The sequence below is a fragment of the Chrysemys picta genome, chromosome 3, assembly GCF_011386835.1.
Source record: "Chrysemys picta bellii isolate R12L10 chromosome 3, ASM1138683v2, whole genome shotgun sequence".
NCBI lineage: Eukaryota > Metazoa > Chordata > Testudines > Emydidae > Chrysemys > Chrysemys picta.
This window is the reverse complement of record NC_088793.1, coordinates 197,361,733-197,382,982: the sequence shown is the minus strand read 5'-3', so window position 1 is coordinate 197,382,982 and position 21,250 is coordinate 197,361,733. Positions and strand designations below refer to the sequence as shown.

The following is a 21,250-nucleotide window of genomic DNA, read 5'->3' as shown; positions in this document are numbered from 1 at the left end:
TTTGTTAGTGCACAACAAAAATTAAGTTATATAATCACAAGGTTTTCCATTCCCCTCTGCTACTAAAATCTGTTCTGTTCTTTAGAGCAGTATTTCTAATCATTCCAATCTGGGTTCATCATCTGAATATTTCATTAATTTTTTTCAGATATGATTAACAGATACAACAATATAGAAATTTCTATCACTGTCAAATCACAAACATTAAATTTGGGTTAATGGTCAATCTGATATTTTTCTTCAGTAACTGATATATACAATTATAAATATAGATCTTCATAAGTATTGTGTGATGTTTCTGTTGGAGTAGGTAACATGGTGTTTCTATACTGAGATTACCATTAAGGCAACATGTATGTTAATGATTCAAGATAGAGGCCAGGTCTACACTTACCAGGGACTGATGCTGCTGCGATCAATGCTGCGGGGGTCGAGTGAAGACCTGCTAAATCGACTGCAGCGTGCTCTCCAGTCGACTCAAGTACTCCACCAGAACGAGTAAGTCGATGGGAGAGTGTCTCCTGTCAACGCAGCGCAGTGTAGACACCACAGTAAGTCGACCTAAGCTACGTTGACTCCAGCTACATTAATCACATAGCTGAAGTAGCATAGCTTAGGTCGACTTACCTCAGTAGTGTAGACAAGGCCATAGTATCCAAGTTTAAAATAAACTATGAATCCAAGATATTAGGAGTAGTAAGGACATGTTTTCTATCTCTGGGGATCAGATCAGGCTCTAACCAGTCATACAGCACCCCCGGCAGTCAGTTCATGGAGTGGACTGAAACAGTATCAGAGAGGAAGGTTTTGTACACTTTCCCTTTTAACGCAGTTTGAAAAGAGAATACTGCAGTTGAAAGGGGTGGCGGGGGGATTACAAAAATAATATACCAGCAAACTACAGGAATTAACGTGGCTTAGCACAGCAATCTGCTGAGCAGCTGCTAAATAACTACTGCGTAACTGAAAACAGAAACAGATGCAAGTAATTAAAAATAGGTATGTTAAAATGAAATTTAACTCTGATATATAACCCCAGCTATGCTTGGGCTAAGCTGAGTGACTGTATTAGATCTAATTTTCCTTCATATTGCTCCACTTTGACAAAGACAACAGCATGTAAAGCAAAGTAATGTTCATCTGTAAGTAGTGTCACAGATTTCAACCCAACATGTGACTAGATAAAGCCATACAGCCACCAAGATTGTGTTTGCAGGAGTGAATCAATCTTATGTCCCTGCTCATGTAAAGTTTGCTGCACCCAAGGAACGTGATTCACCACAGGAGGAGGAAGGCAATGGTATAACCATCATCTGTCCTGGGCTTCTATCAGGGAGGACAGTTTTGTTTTACTGTGGAGCTCATCAGACGCACTCAGTCAACACATTGGGGGGAGGAGGGAGGGCATCTCCTGGGTGCCCTTGCCCTACTTTGCCCTGTGCTAAGCTTATACATTGTTTGGGCTGCACTTTGCTGCTCTGGCATCTCAGAGAATTGCAAGTAAGCTTGCATCACTGTGATCCCTTCCAGGTAGGCTTTACTCGACTAACAGGCTAGAGTTCTGCCAGCAGATCACAGGCAGTGAAATGAGCTCATTTACCTGCCACATGATGAGAAGTAATAGAACTTCCATAGTTAAGGTTTAGCCAGAGTCTTCTGTTTAAGGACCATTTTTCCCCAAAATGTCCTAAAATCCACATGTATACTCAGATTGTCAAAAACATGAGCTAGCTAAGCCTGACCTAAACTTAATCATTCTTCCTAACCGACACACACGCACACACTTCCTAGAGATTTTGAGTTAATAACCCTTTCATCTTCACCTTAAGAAAACCTTTTAAGAGAGAACCTTCAGTTACCTTTGTGGAACAATGTCTGCTGTGCCCCACACTGCTAGTATTCACTAGAGGAGCAGTGGAGCAGAAGACAGGGAAAGTGCATGGCAGTAAGAGAATGCCAGTGCACATTTGGAGATTTGCGTGGGCACCCAGAATATGGAAGGGATTATTAGGATGAGATGAAGTATTCTTGTACTCCACTTGTGTAGACATTAAGTGGACACAGCATATTACGGATAGTACAACTGTCCAATTAGGAATGAAGCGAAAGTATGCTGAGGACACAATTTCTTTATTCACAATGCCTGTTGCCATTTCCACAGGGTCAGAGTTAAGGTTGGGGGGCAGGCAGGGGAAGAGGAAGGAAAAATACCTTAACTCTATTTCCTGGGTTTTAGTTTACATTGAGGCACCCTCTGTGTTCTAGAAGGGCAAAAGGCAGTGCTAGGCTACCTTAAAGTGCACTGTAACATCATCAGTGATAGTGGGTTAATCCAAATGTTGTAATCCCAAATTAAGGTTTTATACAAATTTGCATTCCATCGACCCACTTCACTGAAACAGAAGTCTCTCTCCAGACCGTGGGTCATCCATCTAGACACACAAGGGGCATGTTATCAGCCCTGATCTTCAGTTTTTACTTCAGAAATTGATTCCCCAGAATAATCAGCTCCACAATTTGTGGGAACCATAGAATATTTAAATCTACCTCCCTGTGGTAATTTGGGTAACATGTCTGTACAGCTTATGAACTCTGGTTGATACTATGAAGTTATTAAAAGATTACTATATCAGAGAATACCTGACTGTGGATGTTGTATCCACCACTTGCTGACATGGGTGAAGCATGTAACTACCAGATGAGGGACAATGGACTGTATGCTCACCCAAGGAGGCTGGCTGGAGCTGGAAAAAGATATTTCCTCTACCTTGTCTGCAAAGGGCTGGTGAAGTCAAGAGTGGAGAAACATAAGCAGCAGAACAAAGGAACAAGGTGTTGGTGGGGGGGGACATACAAACTTGAGAAATTCACAAACAGGAACAGGAAGCTTTGGGTAGGAAAGGATAAGAGATGGGCAGGCTTTTGCAGCAGGGTGTCCCGTTTAACTGGAGACCAGCCAAGGTCAGAGAAACCTACCTAACCTAGAGAGGCTCCATGTTTCTGAAGGGAAGTCAGAAGTGGCAGGGAAAGGATCCCAGACAGCTCTGCTCAAGGCCTGAGAGCTCACCAGAGTATCAAAGAACCTGACACAGGGAAATAGTATACAGGTGAGTTTATTATTTTGTGTAGATCTATTTCTTGTGCTATTAAGCAAAGAGCAATGGTATTTTGGAATCCCATGCCAAGTCTGTCTGTCTCTGTTGGCTTTCACTATCCTGAAGAAGTGAGTTGTAAACCCAGAATGCCTACACAGCTGCAGTTCTGGGAGAAGGTATGTTTAACCTACAGGGGACCCTGAGGGGTCAGCATTGGTCCCAGGGATGAGGCAGTTGGACCTCAGGGTCTCATCCCTCAGAAAGGGGTGTTAGGGAGAGGAGATGGACCTCTAGGCACACACTCAGGGTACAAGCCAGGGGTTGGTGCCTGGACTCTTAAGACTCTGGAGGCTAAAAGTCACACAGGGCTCAGTAAGGTGGATTCCCATCGCAGCAGTCTAGTGAGTTCCGTCCAACACAGGAACTCAACCAGATCGGATACATTAAACTATCTCCCAATCTGCCTTTGGCTCCAAAATTCATTCATTTTCAGCTTGTATGTATGGTATGTGCAATTTTATAGGTGGGGCTGGTAGCACCACCTATTAAGGTTGCAGACACTTCATAAGAGCTTGTTTTCAGTTGTGTATAACTTTGCCAGACTTTAACCATTTATACTGAAGTTTTCCTTACTATATATACACACGCATATTGAGACTGTGCTGAGGTGATATGGAATCCCTGATGTTATTTAAGCTTTGCCTCTGCTAAGCTTATTGTCCTGAAGTTTTGATAAGCTAAGACAAGGTCACAGTGGCCATGAGCATTTTTAACCAGTGGCATCTAGATCTGCTCTAAGCCATTTTATGACAGCGCTTAATGCCATTTGGCAGTCAACACTTGAACACTCACTGTTGCTTCTTCCAATGGTGCTAGCAACAAAGGAAATTTTAGGTAGGCATAGAGTTAGTGTAAGAAGCCTCCTTGACTATCTCCTATGACTATGTGGCAGCTGCTGTATATAATACTCTTAAACCCCATTGACTTTAGAAAAAGGAAACAAGGAGTGTAAAAATATTCTGTCTAATCAAGCCAAAGAAATTTGTCAAGACCTTTGTTTTTTTAGAAACTGGAAACGTTGTTACAAAGTTTCATTCAGCAAGGCCTATGAATCAAATTATCTGGAAAATGAAATATATTGTGGATCTGTATAATAGTTAATACGATCAAGTATAATGCTGTCTTAGTTCTGGAGGGTATCATTGTTTGATTATTTGAGTATCAGCAACTTTAGACAGGAAACTTCTTGATGTTTATATACATTACGTCACTGATTTGCATTACTTATTGACCTAAAATGGAGCTAAAGTTTTAATTATAAAGGTTAATTATCCAAGTTCTACAGAATATTAGAAATTAAAACATCCTTATGTACCATGACTGATACCAGTGAAGTGAAATGCACTTCAAAATATGAAACCATTTTTAAAGTCACTCTGACCTGTTCCTCCTACTCACACAACCAGTTTACTCACTTGTAGTCATGATACCTGGTGAACATGCTGGTATCCCATGATCAACTGCCCATCTGTAAGCTCCTTCACCAACCAAAAAGCTAGAACACACAGAAGAAGGAATTTAAACAAAAAAAACACTAACAAGTGCTTCTTCCTGGGCAAATTGTTTGGTTTGGTGGCTTTTAAATGGCAAACTATCTGCTTTTGAAAGAAAGTCCCCACTAACTGCAGAGTTGACCCTTTGCGTAGTTTTACTATGAGAGAGGACATGTAGTTATGAGACATGAAATAAGTTTATTTCTTACAACCAGTCCCTTTTTTATACTGCTGATAACTTTGAAGACTCACATACATCAAAATTAATAGGGATAAAATGGAAATACATTTCCAGTTAAGCAGGTTTCAGAATATTAAAGGGTATGCAATAAATGATTTCTGACAATCAGTTTCCTTTCACCTATATTTCCCAGGATAAAGATCACAGGCAGTTTCAGACGCTGGATGTTTTTGCAAAACATTTGATGAATCTGCTGAATTTGAAAAAGATTTGAAAAACCATGTCTGAAATACTGATGTTTCACTTGGCCAGTGACAACAATTGTATTACAATAGTAAGATACTAGGCAGCATGTCTGTGCATGCAAGCAGCAGTTACTAAAAGACTTTAGAACTCTGGAAATAAATATTTTAATTGGCTGTCAATAGTTATACCCATGTTTATAAGCCTTAGTAAATGCAGGGAATAAGATGGAATTTAGAACATAAGAACGTCCATACTGGATCAGACCTAACATCTATCTAAAACAATATCCTGTCTTCCAACAGTGCCCAATGCCAGATGCTTCAAAGGGAATGAACAGAACAGGGCAATTATCAAGTGATCCATCCCCTGTCATCCAGTCCCAGCATCTGGCAGTTTAAGTAGTATTTTTGATTAACTGAGATTTTAAAGTTTGCTTTTTCATACACTAGCTCTTAGCATTGTCTCCTGATTTCACTGTTACCTGATGCGCTATTGAGAAGCGCAGTTAACTTCCTTTCAAAATATGTATGCTACTTAAAGTCTGCAAGGTATTTCATCTTCCCTCTTCAACATTTAGACAGATTTATATTAAGAAAAATATTGCATTTTTAATGCATTGTAATGATGCTCTACATTGTTCAGCTGCATCTTTAATAAACCGTTTCCCCTTTGGATAGGATAACTCATTTGGTTAACAAAACGTTGTAATCTTTATTTTCCAACTTTAGGTTAAAAGATGGAGTCACCATAAAGACAGAGAGTAAGATAAAGGATTTCAAAATCCATTATTCTTTTAACTCTACACAAATCTTAAGTTTAACCCTTAGAAAAAACGTATCTTTTCATAAGAAAAGGCAAACAGTTTTCTTAGAAAAAAAGTTATTTTAACTGACAAGTTTACAGGACTTCTTAAAAATCAAATTAGGAATAAGAACTTAGTAATAGTACAAATCTGTGTCAACAGCCATGAAGAAAGAAATTAACACTCAACATAGTATCATCTTCTATCCACAATATTTCATTCTATTCACAGCTGCACCAAGTGAACAATAATATGTTCCAAGATGAGAGAACAAAGCAAGTCTTCCTTTTAGAGGCATGCTATTGCTCATGTGTAACAAACAGCATCAGCCTTCTGTGGATAAGAATAACCTTCAAATATTGCATTCATTAAAAGACCAAAGGCTAAAAGAAAGTCAAGCAGAACAAAGCAATTACCAAGGTGGAATTCTGCCAGCAGAGAGTTTTCCCTTCTGCCCTTCACACAACAACCTATTTGCAACTGAAACAGGATTCTTGATTCCTGAAAAGAAATGGGAACAAAAATTTAAAATGTTGTTTCACAACTGTTGCAGGGTTTATTTTCACTAACCAACATTAGGAATTCAGTTTCCTGTTGATATTACAAGTTTGCATGACATTTGTTAAGGCAAAAGACATTGCCTGCAATATCAGAGATCTCAATATGATGGTAAATTGATAACTGTAGAAAGGCTTGGCACTTGCTGTTAAAGTTAGCATTTTCTTTAGTAGTGCACTGAAATGTGACTGCCCCACTACAAGAGTCCAAAAATTCAAAGTTGAGAGGGAAGGGGGGCAAACACTGTAGCAAGAAAGGGACACTTCTTTTTAGGCCTCCTATAAATCATGAAGCAGTTTAAAAAATAAAAAGAGAAGTCCATGCTTTCTCAAAGTCTTTTGCAGTCACCTTTAAAACAGCTACAAGAGAAGGCAATAGGTTCAGAGTGATCCTCTTCCTGATTCTCAGAGATGTTTGCTCATTTATTTCTCCATTTCTATGATTATCAGCTTTAATGATATGGAGGAAAAACAAAACAGGACATTTTGCAGTCCTCAATAGCCTCCCCTGGTTTTACTACATGTATTCACTTTCAAAGACAGAAAAATCTATAATGCCCCTTGTAAAAGTGTGTAAGTCAGTAGCACACTTTCTATGATATTTTTCAACATCTCAGGTGTTTTGAGGCTCGAACCAACTTGATGCTGTCTCTTTAAAAATGTGTTTCATAGGATTCTACAAGTGAAGAGACATTTTAAATTGACCAAAACAGAGATGCTGTGTTAACAGCAAGATTCATTTTCTCATCACACTGAGAGCTGCACTAGCGTTAGAGGAACACATTTTGTAAACCATTTTTCTCACTTTTTACGTCAGAGTTGTGACAAAAAAAATCTTAAACTCAATATGCCTTAGCCAGTGAGAGTAACAACAAATGTCTATCTCAGACAGCTCTGGAAAAGTTGTGTCAAATATTGTATGTTTCAAATGAAATGTAAAAGTGTACACTTACACACCATAACATTGAATTAAATCAAGTCTGCAAGTAGACAGACTGTAAAAGCAGATTAAGCCATATTATTGTTTCATTTTACATATTCTATTAGCATCTCAACACTATACTTTGCAGCATAGCCAAGGCCCCAAGCCTAAAAGGTGCTCCACTTGAACAAACCTGTATCCATGGGCGCACCTTACAGGACCAGAGACTGAATTACCTTCATGACAAACTAGAATGCTAAAAAAAAAAAAAAAAAAAAAAAAAAAAAAGAGTACTTAAAAGCAAATTACAGAGTTTTATAGTAATTATGGGCCCAATCCTCCTTCCATTGACTTCAGTGGGAGTTTTCGGAGTGAAATTGAGAGCTCTCCTTCTCTCAAGGGAAAGCATTAACCATCTTTAAACATGAACTGTTTTTATGCTTTATAGTATACAGTTAACATACCACTCAGTGCTCCAACTGCTCCAAAATTTAATGACTTTCCATCCATTATACTGGCATCACATTCTATCTCACCCAAAAGGTTTAGGTTAGATCCCATTCCTGCATTTGTAAAGGGGGAATCCTAAAAACATAAGAACAGGCCACAGAGTAAGATACATACGCATACCATGACTTCATATCAGGGCCGGCTCCAGGCACCAGCATGGGAAGCAGGTGCTTGGGGCGGCCAATTCAACGGGGCAGCACGTCCGGGTCTTAGGCGCCAATTCAGCAGTGGGTCCCTCATTCCCTTTCTTCCTCTTTGAGCTGCTGCCGAATTGCCGCCTAAGAGGAAGAGAGGGAGGACCCGCCGCCAAACTGCCGCCGAAGAAACGGTGCGATTTAGCTGCCGCTGAAGTGCTGCCACTCATCTTCTTTTATTTTATTTTTTTTGCCGCTTGGGGTGGCAGAAAAGCTGGAGCCAACCCTGCTTCATATATCCAAAACTCAGTATCATTGGACTGACAACACTCACCTGGACAAAAAAAAAAAAAAAAAAAAAATCATCTATGGAACTTTGTACAGCAAGTAACTGAATTGCTGTAGAAAAGGAAGCTTCCCTAGATGGTTATCTTGGACATGTTACAGTGTAAACTCAATATACATTACAATGATGGTGTATTTAAAATGCACTGTGCTACTATAAAGGACAACTCTAGCCATACAGCAACCTAGGAAAGCCTTTTGTTGAAGACTAGATTTGTGGCAGAAGCAAAACTTCTCCAAGGAAAAAACCAGATCAGTGCATTTGGCACCAAGAACCTTCTACCAACTAATTCAAATACACACGTGCAGCCTCCACAGTAGAGGTCACACACACACAGTCTTTTCAACTAGACATTGAGTACTAGGACTGGTGATGACTTACTGAGGCAAAATGGTGGGCAAATGGAATTGATAATTTTCCTTAATATTCTAAAATTAAGTAGGGTTTGAGCTTTGCCCACACAACAATACCTGCCTGATGGAACACAGAAAGGTAGCAATACCACCAAAAAAAAAAAAAAAAACACTTCAAAAAAGTTCTGTTTGACCATTCACCTAGAGACTGTCATTTTGATGGGCATGTAATTTCTTCCATAGGTGGAAAAGTACACTTCCATGCTTAGTCTGTGTTCTCATAACAAATTTGCAAAGCTAGTGTATATTTGTTATGATTGATAATCTACATTTCTACAGCACTTTCATCCTCAAGGATCCCAAACAAATAGAGTCACCTACACAATCACAGATTTAAAAAAAAAAAAACAGAATTATTCCAGTAGTCCTGCCTATTTTCATACTACCCACCACTCCATAACTAGTTCAATTTTTGCTACACTGAACTTGAATTGGCAGCAAGACATTCAGGAAATGTCACACTGTCCAACACAAACAAAATGGTGTGGGAAGGGGAGAACAGGGAAGGAAAGGTTAAGTCCAAATCTCAAGCACGTCTTCTCCCTTTAAGTTTTGTATCTCCATTTCTGTGACTGAAGTGAACATGCCTCTGGGGTGGCACAAGAGAGCTGTTTGACATCAGTACTAGACAACTAATTTTAACTGGAGAACAGACCATATATAATTAAAGTTTTAAAATGAATTTAACTGAATAGTGGTTAATCAAGTTTTGTTATAGTTCCTTATGGAAGCACCCTAGAAAAGGATTAGCATATACTAACCTTGGTCCTAATAAATTAAAAGGATGATGCAAAAAAGCAGTTTAGACAGAGATGGAGGGTCTAGGGACTAGAATGTGGAAAATGGCAATCCAGAATACAGAAGAGAGGGGAAAAAAGCGTTGGGAAATCCAGATCAGACAGTAGGATCTCAAGCTGAGAGGAGTGTCGGAGGGGTTTATATAGGCTTGGAATGTTTATATTTTTAACTGGTAAATATCAGCGAATGTCGATTACAGATACAAACCATGAAAAATTATTTCCATGGATAATTGAAATTTACAGATAGTCAATAAAAGAAAAATGCTGCCTGAGAAATTAGAGTCAAAATCCAGTGATTTAGACTTTTGAATTAGGTTGGTTACAAATAAGCTAACGAACAAATAGTAGAAACGGCTATGATTTGTTGATTTACGGATATTTATTTTTTATACTTTGACATGGGGTGTTGACAGTTTATAAACAGGGCCCTACCAAAATCACAGCCGTGAAAAACACGACACGGACCGTGAAATCTGGTCTCCCCTGTGAAACCTGGTCTTTTGTGTACTTTTATCCTATACTATACAGATTTTACCTTAGACCAGGGGTCGGCAACCTATGGCACGCGTGCCAAAGACGGCACGCGAGCCGATTTTTAATGGCACGCTGCTGCCTGCCGGGGTCCCGCTCAGCCCGCCGCCGAACCCCGGCAGCGGGCTGAGCCGGACCTCGGCAGGCAGCAGCATGCCATTAAAAATCCTGCCCGACCCAGCCCGCTCTTCTCCGCCCCCGCCTACCGCTCTCTCTGGCAGGGGCAGAAGCAAGCTTGGTCCTGCCGGCTGCTGCTGTAGGGCAGGCTCCGCCGGCAGCCAAGCTTCCCCCTCCCCTGCCTCATCCATCAGCGTGCTGCGTCGAGCCCCGCCTCCTCTCCCTCCCTGCCGCCGATGGCCCTTGCGAGGGAGGGGAGAAGAGCAGCCCCAGCGCCCTCGCTGCTCAGACCGGTAAGGAGGCGGAGAAGAGGCGGGAGGGAAGGGGGTAGGAGCGGGGCGTATCCCTCCAGCCCCCTACCATGAGCCGCTCAGGGGGCTGGGAACACCCCCCTGATCCCAGCCCACCCACCCCCAGCCCTCTGCCCTGACTGCTGCATCCCCCTCCCACAACCCCATCCCTGATTCCTACACCCCCTCACACACACCCAGCCCTCCGCCCTGACCCCTGCACCCCCCTTGCACCCCAGCTCCCTGCATCCCCCTGACCCCATCCCTGACTCCTGCACCCTCCACACATACCCAGCCCCCCCACACCCCATACCCTGACTCTTGCACCCCCCACATCCCCACCCTGAGCACTAGGTTGGCAGCGGGCTGAGCGGGGCCAGTGGCTGGGACCCCAACTGGCAAGGGGCCAGCAGCCAGAATCCCAGAACGGCAGCGAGCTAAGCGGGGCTGGCAGCCAGGACCCTGGCAGGCAGGAGCCAGCGGACGGAACCCCAGACCAGCAACGGGCTAAGCCGCTCGGCCTGCTACTGGTCTGGGGTGCCGGCCCCGCTCAGCCCACCGCTGTTCTGGGGTCCCGGCCCCCAGCCCCACTCAGGCCAATGCCGGTCTGGGGTTCTGGCTGCCGGCCCCTTGCCAGCTGGGGTCCCAGCCGCTGGCCCCGCTCAGCCCGCTGCCAACCTGGGGTTCTGGCTGCCGGCCCCTTGCCAGCCGGGGTTCCGGACGCAGGCCCCGCTCAGCCCGCTGCCGGCCTAGGTGAACGGAACCCTAGCCTGGCAGCGGGCTGAGCAGGTCGGCGGCTTAAGATCAGCACTTTAATTTAATTTTAAATGAAGCTTCTTAAACATTTTGAAAACCTTGTTTACTTTACATACAAATACAGAGAAATAAAGGCAAAGGTGGTGGAGTAGCATTGTATATCAATGATGAAGTAGACTGTAAAGAAATAAGAAGTGATGGAATGGATAAGACAGAGTCTGTCTGGGCAAAAATCACATTGGGAAAGAAAGCTACTAGAGCCTCCCCTGAGATAGTGCTTGGGGTGTGCTACAGACCACCGGGATCCAATTTGGATATGGATGTTTTTATTGAAGTAATAACTAATGGGAATTGTATGATCATGGGAGACTAACTTCCCAGATATAGATTGGAGGACAAGTGCTAGTAATAATAATAGGGCTCAGATTTTCCTGGATGCGATAGCTGATGGATTCCTTCACCAAGTAGTTGAAGAACCAACAAGAGGGGATGCCATTTTAGATTTGGTTTTGGTGAATAGTGAGGACCTCATAGAAGAAATGGTTGTAGGGGACAACCTTGGTTCGAGTGATCATGAGCTAATTCAGTTCAAACTAGATGGAAGGATAAACAAAAATAGATCTGGGACTAGGGTTTTTGATTTTAAAAGGGCTAACTTTAAAGAATTAAGGAAATTTAGTTAGGGAAGTGGATTGGACTGAAGAACTTGTGGATCTAAAGGCGGAGGAGGCCTGGCATTACTTCAAGTCAAAGTTGCAGAAACTATCAGAAGCCTGCATCCCAAGAAATGGGAAAAAAATCATAGGCAGGAGTTGTAGACCAAGCTGGATGAGCAAGCATCTCAGAGAGGTGATTAAGAAAAAGCAAAAAGCCTACAAGGAGTGGAAGATGGGAGGGATTAGCAAGGAAAGCTACCTTATTGAGGTCAGAACATGTTGGGATAAAGTGAGAAAGGCCAAAAGCCATGTAGAGTTGGACCTTGAAAAGGGAATTAAAACCAATAGTAAAAGGTTCTATAGCCATATAAATAAGAAGAAAACAAAGAAAGAAGAAGTAGGACCGCTAAACACAGAGAATGGAGTGGAGGTTAAGGATAATCTAGGCATGGCCCAATATCTAAACAAATACTTTGCCTCAGTCTTTAATGAGGAGCTTAGGGATAATGGTAGGATGACAAATGGGAATGAGGATATGGAGGTAGATATTACCACATCCAAGGTAGAAGCCAAACTCGAACAGCTTAATGCGACTAAATCGGGGGGCCCAGATAATCTTCATCCAAAAATACTAAAGGATCTGGCACATGAAATTGCAAGCCCATTAGCAAGAATTTTTAATTAATCAGTAAATTCAGGGGTTGTACCGTACGCCTGGAGAATTGCTAACATAGTTCCTATTTTTAAGAAAGGGAAAAAAAGTGATCCGAGTAACTATAGGCCTGTTAGTTTGACATCTGTAGTATGCAAGGTCTTGGAAAAAAATCTGAAGGAGAAAGTAGTTAAGGACATTGAGGTCAATGGTAATTGGGACAAAATACAACATTGTTTTACAAAAGGTAGATCGTGCCAAACCAACCTGATCTCCTTCTTTGAGAAGGTAACAGATTTTTTAGACAAAGGAAATGCAGTGGATCTAATTTACCTCGATTTCAGTAAGGTATTCGATATGGTTCCATATGGGAAATTATTAGCTAAATTGGAAAAGATGGGGATCAATATGAAAATTAAAAGGTGGATAAGGAACTGGTTAAAGGGGAGACTACAACGGGTCATACTGAAAGGTGAACTGTCAGGCTGGAAGGAGGTTACTAGTGGAGTTTGTTTGGGTTTTTTTTTTGCAGGTGTCAGGGTGTAAAGAGTCTACAGAGAGAATGAGAAGGTGACTGTGTAGATTTGAACACAAGATGGATATAAATACATCATTTTATTAGTTTTATAAGTGGTCAGTTATGAGAAATTCAAAAGCATCTGTGTGGATACAATCCTTTTAGTTTGTGAGGATGTGAAGTCCAGATATCCTTAGTGCACAGACAAGAAAAAAAAATTAATTACTTTAAAGAAGTGACAGTGTCTGAACAACTTTTCACTGTAATGACCGTACTACAGAATCCTTAGAATAGAAAGTGCTCACTTCACAGGCTCCTTTTACAACACTCATCTCTGTATTTCCCTGCCTTCCTCAAGTGCAGCAAGGAGAGAAGGAGCATATGGCCCACATACTAGAAAAACAGAGCTTCCCCCACATCACATAGAACATACACACTAAGCCGAGTCAAAAATCTTTAACACTACTCCTTTGTTATGAGTCAGAACTTGTGTAAAAAAGTAATATTTGATTAAGACAGTGGAATGTTGGCAGGCCTAACTCAGTGCATGGGGGGGCCATCACCTCAGCGGTCTTACGAAAGGTGGAAGGATGAGGAGCAGCAAAAGACTTTGACAACTTTACTATCTTCCAGCTTTCAACGGTATGAAAAACCCTGCCAGTGAAAGTCACAGCCCCAGGGCTAAAAGGGAAAGCAAGAGTGGGTCTGAGAGGGATTGCTCCAAGAGGCTTTATAAACTCCAATTCTCCTAGCTCAACAGAAAATTAGAGCCTCAGAATGCTGAAGCGCCCCAACTTCAAGAGCTGTCTAAAGCCTCCCAAGCTCAAGGCTGATCAGACAAGTCCTGGAACTGAAGTCTTGGAGACTCGTCTCTGCTGTCTCATTCCAAAGGTGTTGGACTAACAGAACCATCTCTAGAAGAGTGCACCCACAGAAGCACAATCATATGTTCTGGTGATTGTGCCAGAGCTACTAACTGAAGAGAGAGCCGAATCCTAAGAATTGGCACCATGGGCAAATGGAAAGAACCCTCAGTGCTATAACAGGAATCTTAGCAACAAGGACCCTCTTTAGTGCCTTCCTCTTTGGGGAAGGCAGTAAACTCTCCAGCACCAGATACCTTTCAACTTGTTTTTTATGTTTAAGGGCAGCCGAGGTGGCACTGGTGCGGATTTGTCCTATAAGCAAAGATGTGCTTGATGCTTTTGAGATTTTTCCCAATGAAGGTCCCAGCATTAATGGATGCATCATGACGTGACAGGCTCAGACAGAAGATCCTAGGACAGAGGGATAGCCACATCAGATTGTTCCACTAGAACAAGGCTCTTAAGTGCCAAAGGAATTTCCTGCACTGACATACCAGTTGGTGTCAGCTAGGTTTCCATATTTCAGTACTTAAGTAGTTCCTAGAACCAAAGAAGGAGAAATCAGCCTCGACATCAGTAAAGTTTCAGCAGCAGAAGCCCCACTTCTGAGCTAGTGTTTATTTGTGCCAATAAAGCTCCAATGCTTGCTGAAGACCTTGGCACTATAGTCTCTCTCTGGCACAGACTTTAGTTCTGTGGTCATGCCTGACTGAAAAGAAAGATGGTCTGCTCCAACATAACAGGCCAGAAAGTTGGTCCAATGACAAATCTAGGGACTGAGGGCCTCATTTCAGAAGACATGGATCATCTTGTCTACTGGTGTGGTCCCAGGGCCTTCAAATCTGGACAAAGTGAGCTCCCCTGTCCGAACAGAAAATGGCATTGTGCATCCACTTCCGGGAGAATGTGGGAACATGAAATACACCATCTACAACCATCTCTTTTTATCTGAATCTTTGGAGGCCAGATCAGCCATGACCAAATTTCTAAGAACCCTTGTTCAATAATAGCTATTTAGTATTTGGCCAGTTAGCATACACATTAACAAAAATAGGGAGAGTTTTAAAATGAAAAGTGAATTCTTCCATCCAGGTATACAGGGATATTCTTTAAAAAGTGACAGAGTCCTGTGGCACCTTATAGACTAACAGACATACTGGAGCATATTCTTAACACCCACAGACATCCATGGTAAAAAATGAATTGACCTGGCGGGGGCAATCAGACCTTTTTTAACCTCAGCTCCAATCATTTGATGCTGGCAAGAGAGCAACGATGTAGCTTAGGCACTGCTTTGCAAAAAATTTCAACAGCATCAGAGGATGCATGCCATATGGGAGAATATGCAAAGGCCACAGAATTTACCTTTTAATTTTTAAATGGAAGCAAAGCACTCCTTTATATTTCTAAGAAGTCTCAACTGACTGGGGAGGTGAGCAGGGCAGTCATGAGCTTTGCAGATCAAAATGCTTGCCCTGTCATCATATAAAAGTGGAAGAGGGAAGGGAAGAAGAGAAGAAACACTGTCCATAGCATTTTAGCCAAAAGAAGCCTAGCCACATGACATGGAAGACATGGTTTAAGAAACCTACATCCACTGCTCTTACATCGCCAGCAAAGTACATTTAACTTATGCATCCGAAGAAGTGGGCTGTAGCCCACGAAAGCTTATGCTCTAATAAATGTATTAGTCTCTAAGGTGCCACAAGTACTCCTGTTCTTTTTGTGGATACAGACTAACACGGCTGCTACTCTGAAACCTACATTTAACTTATGATTCTTGCATCTACTGAGATATAAAATTTTAGCTTCTAAAATAAAAATTAGATTGTCAACAAAAAAATTGCACTGTAATTTCTCCTACACGACTGAAGCTATCATTTTCTTTTTAGATTCCTTCTCTTCAAGATATACTTACAATGTTTGCCAGTTTCACAGCATACTAAATTTTTCAGCTGTGGTCAAAGTTGGAAGACTTGTAGAAGTTACTCATTTTTGACAGTCCTGGAATTACACCTAGCCAAATAGTTATAGCGCTCTACTTTCAACATATGTTAAAGTAACACTTCAGCTATCTTTGATAGAGTTTTGGCCAGTTTGTTTATGCAAGCATTGTGACTACTAAATTCTATTCAAGAGACATGCATATAGACAGCCAGCATTTAAACAATAAGATTATAAATTTGCTTTCTTACTGGAGGGTTGGTGGCACTGAGAAGTGGCCTCCTGGGATGAATCGAGTCCCATTTTGTTTAATGAGTTAAAATGTTCTTAAAGAAAATCTTAAATTAAAGTCAGATAATTAAACAAAGCACAACACATGCCTATGCATCATACTATGCCAAATGGAAGTCATAAGCAAATGGAACCATTTTTTTTTTTTTAAAACATAGTAACTATAATTAACAATTTTGAAGAACTATGTCAGAACCTCTTTAACTTTCTAGTTTATGTAGACCCCTTTACTGTAATAGTGCTGTGCTTCTCATTGCGAATTAATTGTTTGTTCTTAATTTTAAAAACACAGACTTTAGTTTCAAAAGTGTAAATCTGCAGAGGTTAATCTTTTCCTATTAATGTACTCAAGTTAAAACTCAATCTAGTTCTACAAAATAGGTCATATCACACAGTTCACTTCAGTATTTAATTGAAAGCAACAGATCTGCAGTACAGAACGCCATAGATCTAATATTAATTAATCTTGCACACTTGATAGTTTAGATTTGTTTTAGATTCTTTATGGTATCTAGTAAGAGGTACTAAAAGTGTCTTTTCCAGTTCAACTACAACATTAAGACACAGTAAGTGGAGCGGTTTCACTAGTAAACACAAATCTGGCATTTATTTATATAGCATTTTCCATCATACGATGAATAATCAGTTCTGAGCCCTGACTTAAGTATCATCTGTTTACAGCCTTGTAATAAGTCAGAGGAACACAAGCTAATGCTATTGCACAAACTGTGTCCATCATATGTTTAGAGAGAAATCAGAGTGCTTGCAACTTTGATCACTAGCGTATTTGGCTCTGCTTGTGATTATTTTTCCCCTTCTACATGATCAAGTCTTAAAATATTTAACTGGGTGTTCTTTAGTGTCTCTTTCCAGCACCTAGACAGTGACTCTCTGAAGTGCTATAGAGATACATAAAAGCTTAATCATATGGATTTCTTCTGATCTTCCATAAAAAAAAAAAATACACAGCATGTGGTTATTGTACAATGCAAGTCAAAAAATTAATCCAACTCTTGTGTTCCAAGACCAATTGAACAGTCAACTCATATGTGGCAACTGATGATAGAATTGTGCAAAAGCGAATGGCTCAGTGACCATCTCCTTAAAGAATCATGCAGTGTTTTAATAATCAGTCTTCTGAAGTATCCACTAATTTATTACTGCAACATACACAGACTTTGGAGTTAGCATCTTCATTTGTTATATTCAATTATGCAGCTCACTGAAATTCTGGGAAACACATTCATCCATGCTGCCATGATCAGGTTGCCAAATATGATGGATGACACTTTATAAAATTCAGCAGTGTAGTAGTAGGTTATATGAACAGCATTCACCGTTAGTTGCTGTTCATTAGTTTGTACATGTAAGCTACTTTGCCCACATAACTGCTAACATTTTATCTTAATCATGGAATTTATTGCATTGGAGATGTTCATGCAGTCACGCAGAGATGGACTGTTCTTTCTCCACTTAGAGGCTGCAAAAATAAAAAAAGCAGCCAGCATACCACAAGCAAACTGTCAGCTCACTCATAAAAGATCAAGAGCAAATTTTGTTTCTCAGCAACTCTTTGAAGTGATGCCTCTTGGACTGGCTGGAATTCCATGTAATAGGAGTTGTGTAACTAAGCAGAACCGGGAAAAATCCATCTTTTGTGACACTTGCCTAAAAAGATAGTTGGATCTTCCAAAATTCTGAAGAGAAAGTAGTTTGTGAAACACAGAATAAAGAATATCTAGACCACTGGAAAAAGAGCTATGAGCTATAATCTATTCTATAGCTTTCAGAGTTTGAGAAGTAGACTCAATATTCAGGATTTTATTCTGTTGTTGCACGCTAGAAAGGTTCTTTGTACTTCAGCTGAAAAGATTTGTTCACACTGTCTAATAATTAGGGCTGAAAAGTGATTAGAAAAATTAATCGCAATTAATCACACTGTTAAACAACAATAGAATACCGTTTAAATATTTTTGGATGTTTTCTACCTTTTCAAATATATTGACTTCAATTATAACACAGAATAGAAAGTGTACAATGCTCACTTAATATTTATTTTTGATTACAAGTATTTGCACTGTAAAAAAACAAAATAAATAGTATTTTGCAATTCATCTAATATAAGTACTATAGTGCAATCTCTTTATTATGAAAGTTGAACTTACAAATGTAGAATTATGTACAAAATAAACTGCATTCAAAAATAAAATGTAAAATTTTAGATCCTGCAAGTCCACTCAGTCCTACTTCTTTTTCAGCCAATTGCTCAGAAAAACAAAATTGTTTACATTTGCAGGAGATAATGCTGCCCGGTTGTTTACAATGTCACCTGAAAGTGAGAACAGACATTCTCATGGCACTGTTGTAGCCAGCATCGCAAGATATTTATGTGCCAGATGTGCTAAAGATTCATATGTCCCTTCACACTTCAACCACCATTCCAGGGCAAATGCATACATGCTGATGACGGGTTCTACTCTATAACAATCCAAAGCAGTGTGGACCGACACATGTTCTTTTTCATTATCTGAATGTGATGCCACCAGCAGAAGGTTGATTTTCTTTTTTGGTGGTTCGGGTTCAGTAGTTTCCACATCAGAGAGTGTTGCTATTTTAACATTTCTGAAAGCATGCTCCACGCCCCGTCCCAAGCAGATTTTGGAAGACACCTGAGATTCTTAAATCTTTGGTCGAGTAGCTGTAGCTATCTTTAAACATCTCATATTGGTACTTTCTTTGCGTTTTGTCAAATCTGCAGTGAAAGTGTTCTTAAAATGAACCACATGTGCTGGGTCATCATTCAAGACTACTATAACATGAAATATATGGCAGAATGAGGGTAAAACAGCAGGGGATGTACAATTCTCCCCCAAGGAGTTCAATCACAAATTTAATTAATGCATTATTTTTAACGAATGTCATCAGCATGGAAGCATGTCCTCTGGAATAGTGGCCGAAGCACAAAAGGACAAACGAATGTTTAGCATATCTGGCACATAAATACCTTGCAATACCCAGCTACAAAAGTAGGAGCATTGCCAGCAAATCAAGGGAAGTGACTATTCCCCTCTATTCGGCACTGGTGAGGCCACATCTGGAGTATTGCATCCAGTTTTGGGCCCCTCACTACAGAAAGGATGTGGACAAATTGGAGAGACTCCAGTGGAGGGCAACAAAAATGATTAGGGGGCTGGGGCACATGACTTATGAGGAGCAGCTGAGGGAACTGGGCTTATTTAGTCTGCAGAAGAGAACGAGGGAGGATTTGATAGCAGCCTTCAACTACCTGAAAAGGGGTTCCAAAGAAGATGGAGCCCGGCTGTTCTCAGTGGTGGCAGATGACAGAACAAGGAGCAATGGTCTCAACTTGCAGTGGGGAAGGTCTAAGTTGGATATTAGGAAAAACTATTTCACTAGAAGGATGGTGAAGCACTGGAATGGGTTACCTAGAAAGGTGGTGGAATCTCCATCCTTAGAGGTTTTAAAGGGCCAGCTTGACTAACCCCTGGCTGGGATGATTTAGTTGGGGTTGGTCTTGCTTTGAGCAAGGGATTGGACTACATGACCTCCTGAGGTCTCTTCCAACCTTAATCTTCTATGATTCTAAGAAGAGGACAGCATTATCTCCTGTAAATGTAAACAAACTTGTTTGTCTTAGCGAATGGCTGAACAAGAAGGAGGACTGAGTGAACTTGAAGTTTTACATTGTTTTGTTTTTGTACACTTTTTTTATTTCAATTACAACACAGAATACAATATATATGAAAATATAGAAAAGCATCCAAAATATTTAGTAAATTTCAATTGGTATTCTATTGTTTAACAATGCGATTAAAACTGCGATTGATCGCGATTACTTTTTTATCACGATTAATTTTTTTTAGTTAATCGCGTGAGTTAACTGCGATTAATTGATAGCCCTACTTATAATTAAAATCAACACTACAATAGCAAAATAAGTTAACAAATTGACTTAATTTACATACAGATTTTCACAATACATTCTGGCTAAATCAGAATACTCACTGTCTTAGGAAAGGTGATATTCTTGCTACATAAAGACAAGAGGGATGGGGTTACTTCATTAAAGGGACAGTCAACATGAAAAACTACAGTTTTAATCTACTGAAGTTACAAAATGACTATAAATAGAAGAGAGGAGAATACATTTCTCTATTCTGTTTATTTTGTTGACTTGCTATATTCAATATCAATTTCCTATGATGGTGTTTCACACAGCAACAGAGAGAGACTATTTTTTTAAATGAAGATTTGGTTCTAAAGATTACAAAAACTGGGAAGGTTCTCAGGCAGGTGAAGCAGGTAAATTATTAGTAAAATGTAAAAATAATAATAATAATAATATGTTTAAGGTTGGCATTCTATTCAGAAAAACTCTTTTACAGAGCAATATACCTAGGTATTAAGCCATCAGCCCTTAGGAAACTGCAGTTAGTCCAGAATCCTGAAGCTCTTCCCCTCAGGAACACAGACTACCACAGACACATTACACATGTCCTCCACTCGGAACACTGGCTTCCCATAGAATATCAAGTCAAGTTCAAGGTCTTGGTCATTATCTTTAAAGCACTCGATTACTTGGGTCCAACATATTCAATCTTTTAGATAAACACCAGGAGGAAAATTGTGATAGACTACTCTGCTCATCAAGCAAAATGGAATTTTTAAGTAGTGTTCTGAGGATAATTTATAAGCTAAATTCAGTTATGTATAAGGCTAATTGCGGACGTATCCACTAACAATCATCCTCACACCTAAACCAAAATCTAATAAAGAATTATTAAGTTTAGCAAACCATGTTAGAGTTATAATTCATTATTACAAAGTTTATTACTATGCCATTTTGAAACAGAATGTAAATGAAGTAATGTCTATCACCTATGCCACCTCTTCTCCACAATGCAATACAACTATTCAACTTAACATGATCTCATGACTGTCATAAGAAACAAATTAGCTTTATATTTATACAGCACCTTCCTAAAATAATCCAAAAGCGCTGAAAAATATGCATAATATCATTCACCCTGAAATGCATGCCACCCCAGAG

The 21,250-nt window shown here is 40.3% G+C and overlaps 1 protein-coding gene across 17 annotated transcripts in view; it reads right to left on the bottom strand.

Moving 5' to 3' along the window:
• Window positions 1–21,250, bottom strand: part of TASP1 (taspase 1) — a 154,556-nt gene that overhangs the window by 117,550 nt on the left and 15,756 nt on the right. For 11 of the 17 annotated variants that reach the window (XM_065590819.1, XM_065590823.1, XM_065590825.1 and 8 more), the window contains exons 5-7: window positions 7,821–7,941; window positions 6,294–6,378; window positions 4,571–4,650 (exon numbers count right to left, since the gene is read on the bottom strand). In XM_065590819.1, the coding sequence (XP_065446891.1) occupies window positions 4,571–4,650; window positions 6,294–6,378; window positions 7,821–7,941 (286 nt within the window). Of the gene's footprint in view, window positions 1–4,570; window positions 4,651–6,293; window positions 6,379–7,820; window positions 7,942–16,139; window positions 16,215–20,205; window positions 20,231–21,250 lie in introns of all 17 variants that reach the window. The other 6 variants (XM_065590834.1, XM_065590831.1, XM_065590835.1 and 3 more) reach the window with 2 other exon arrangements.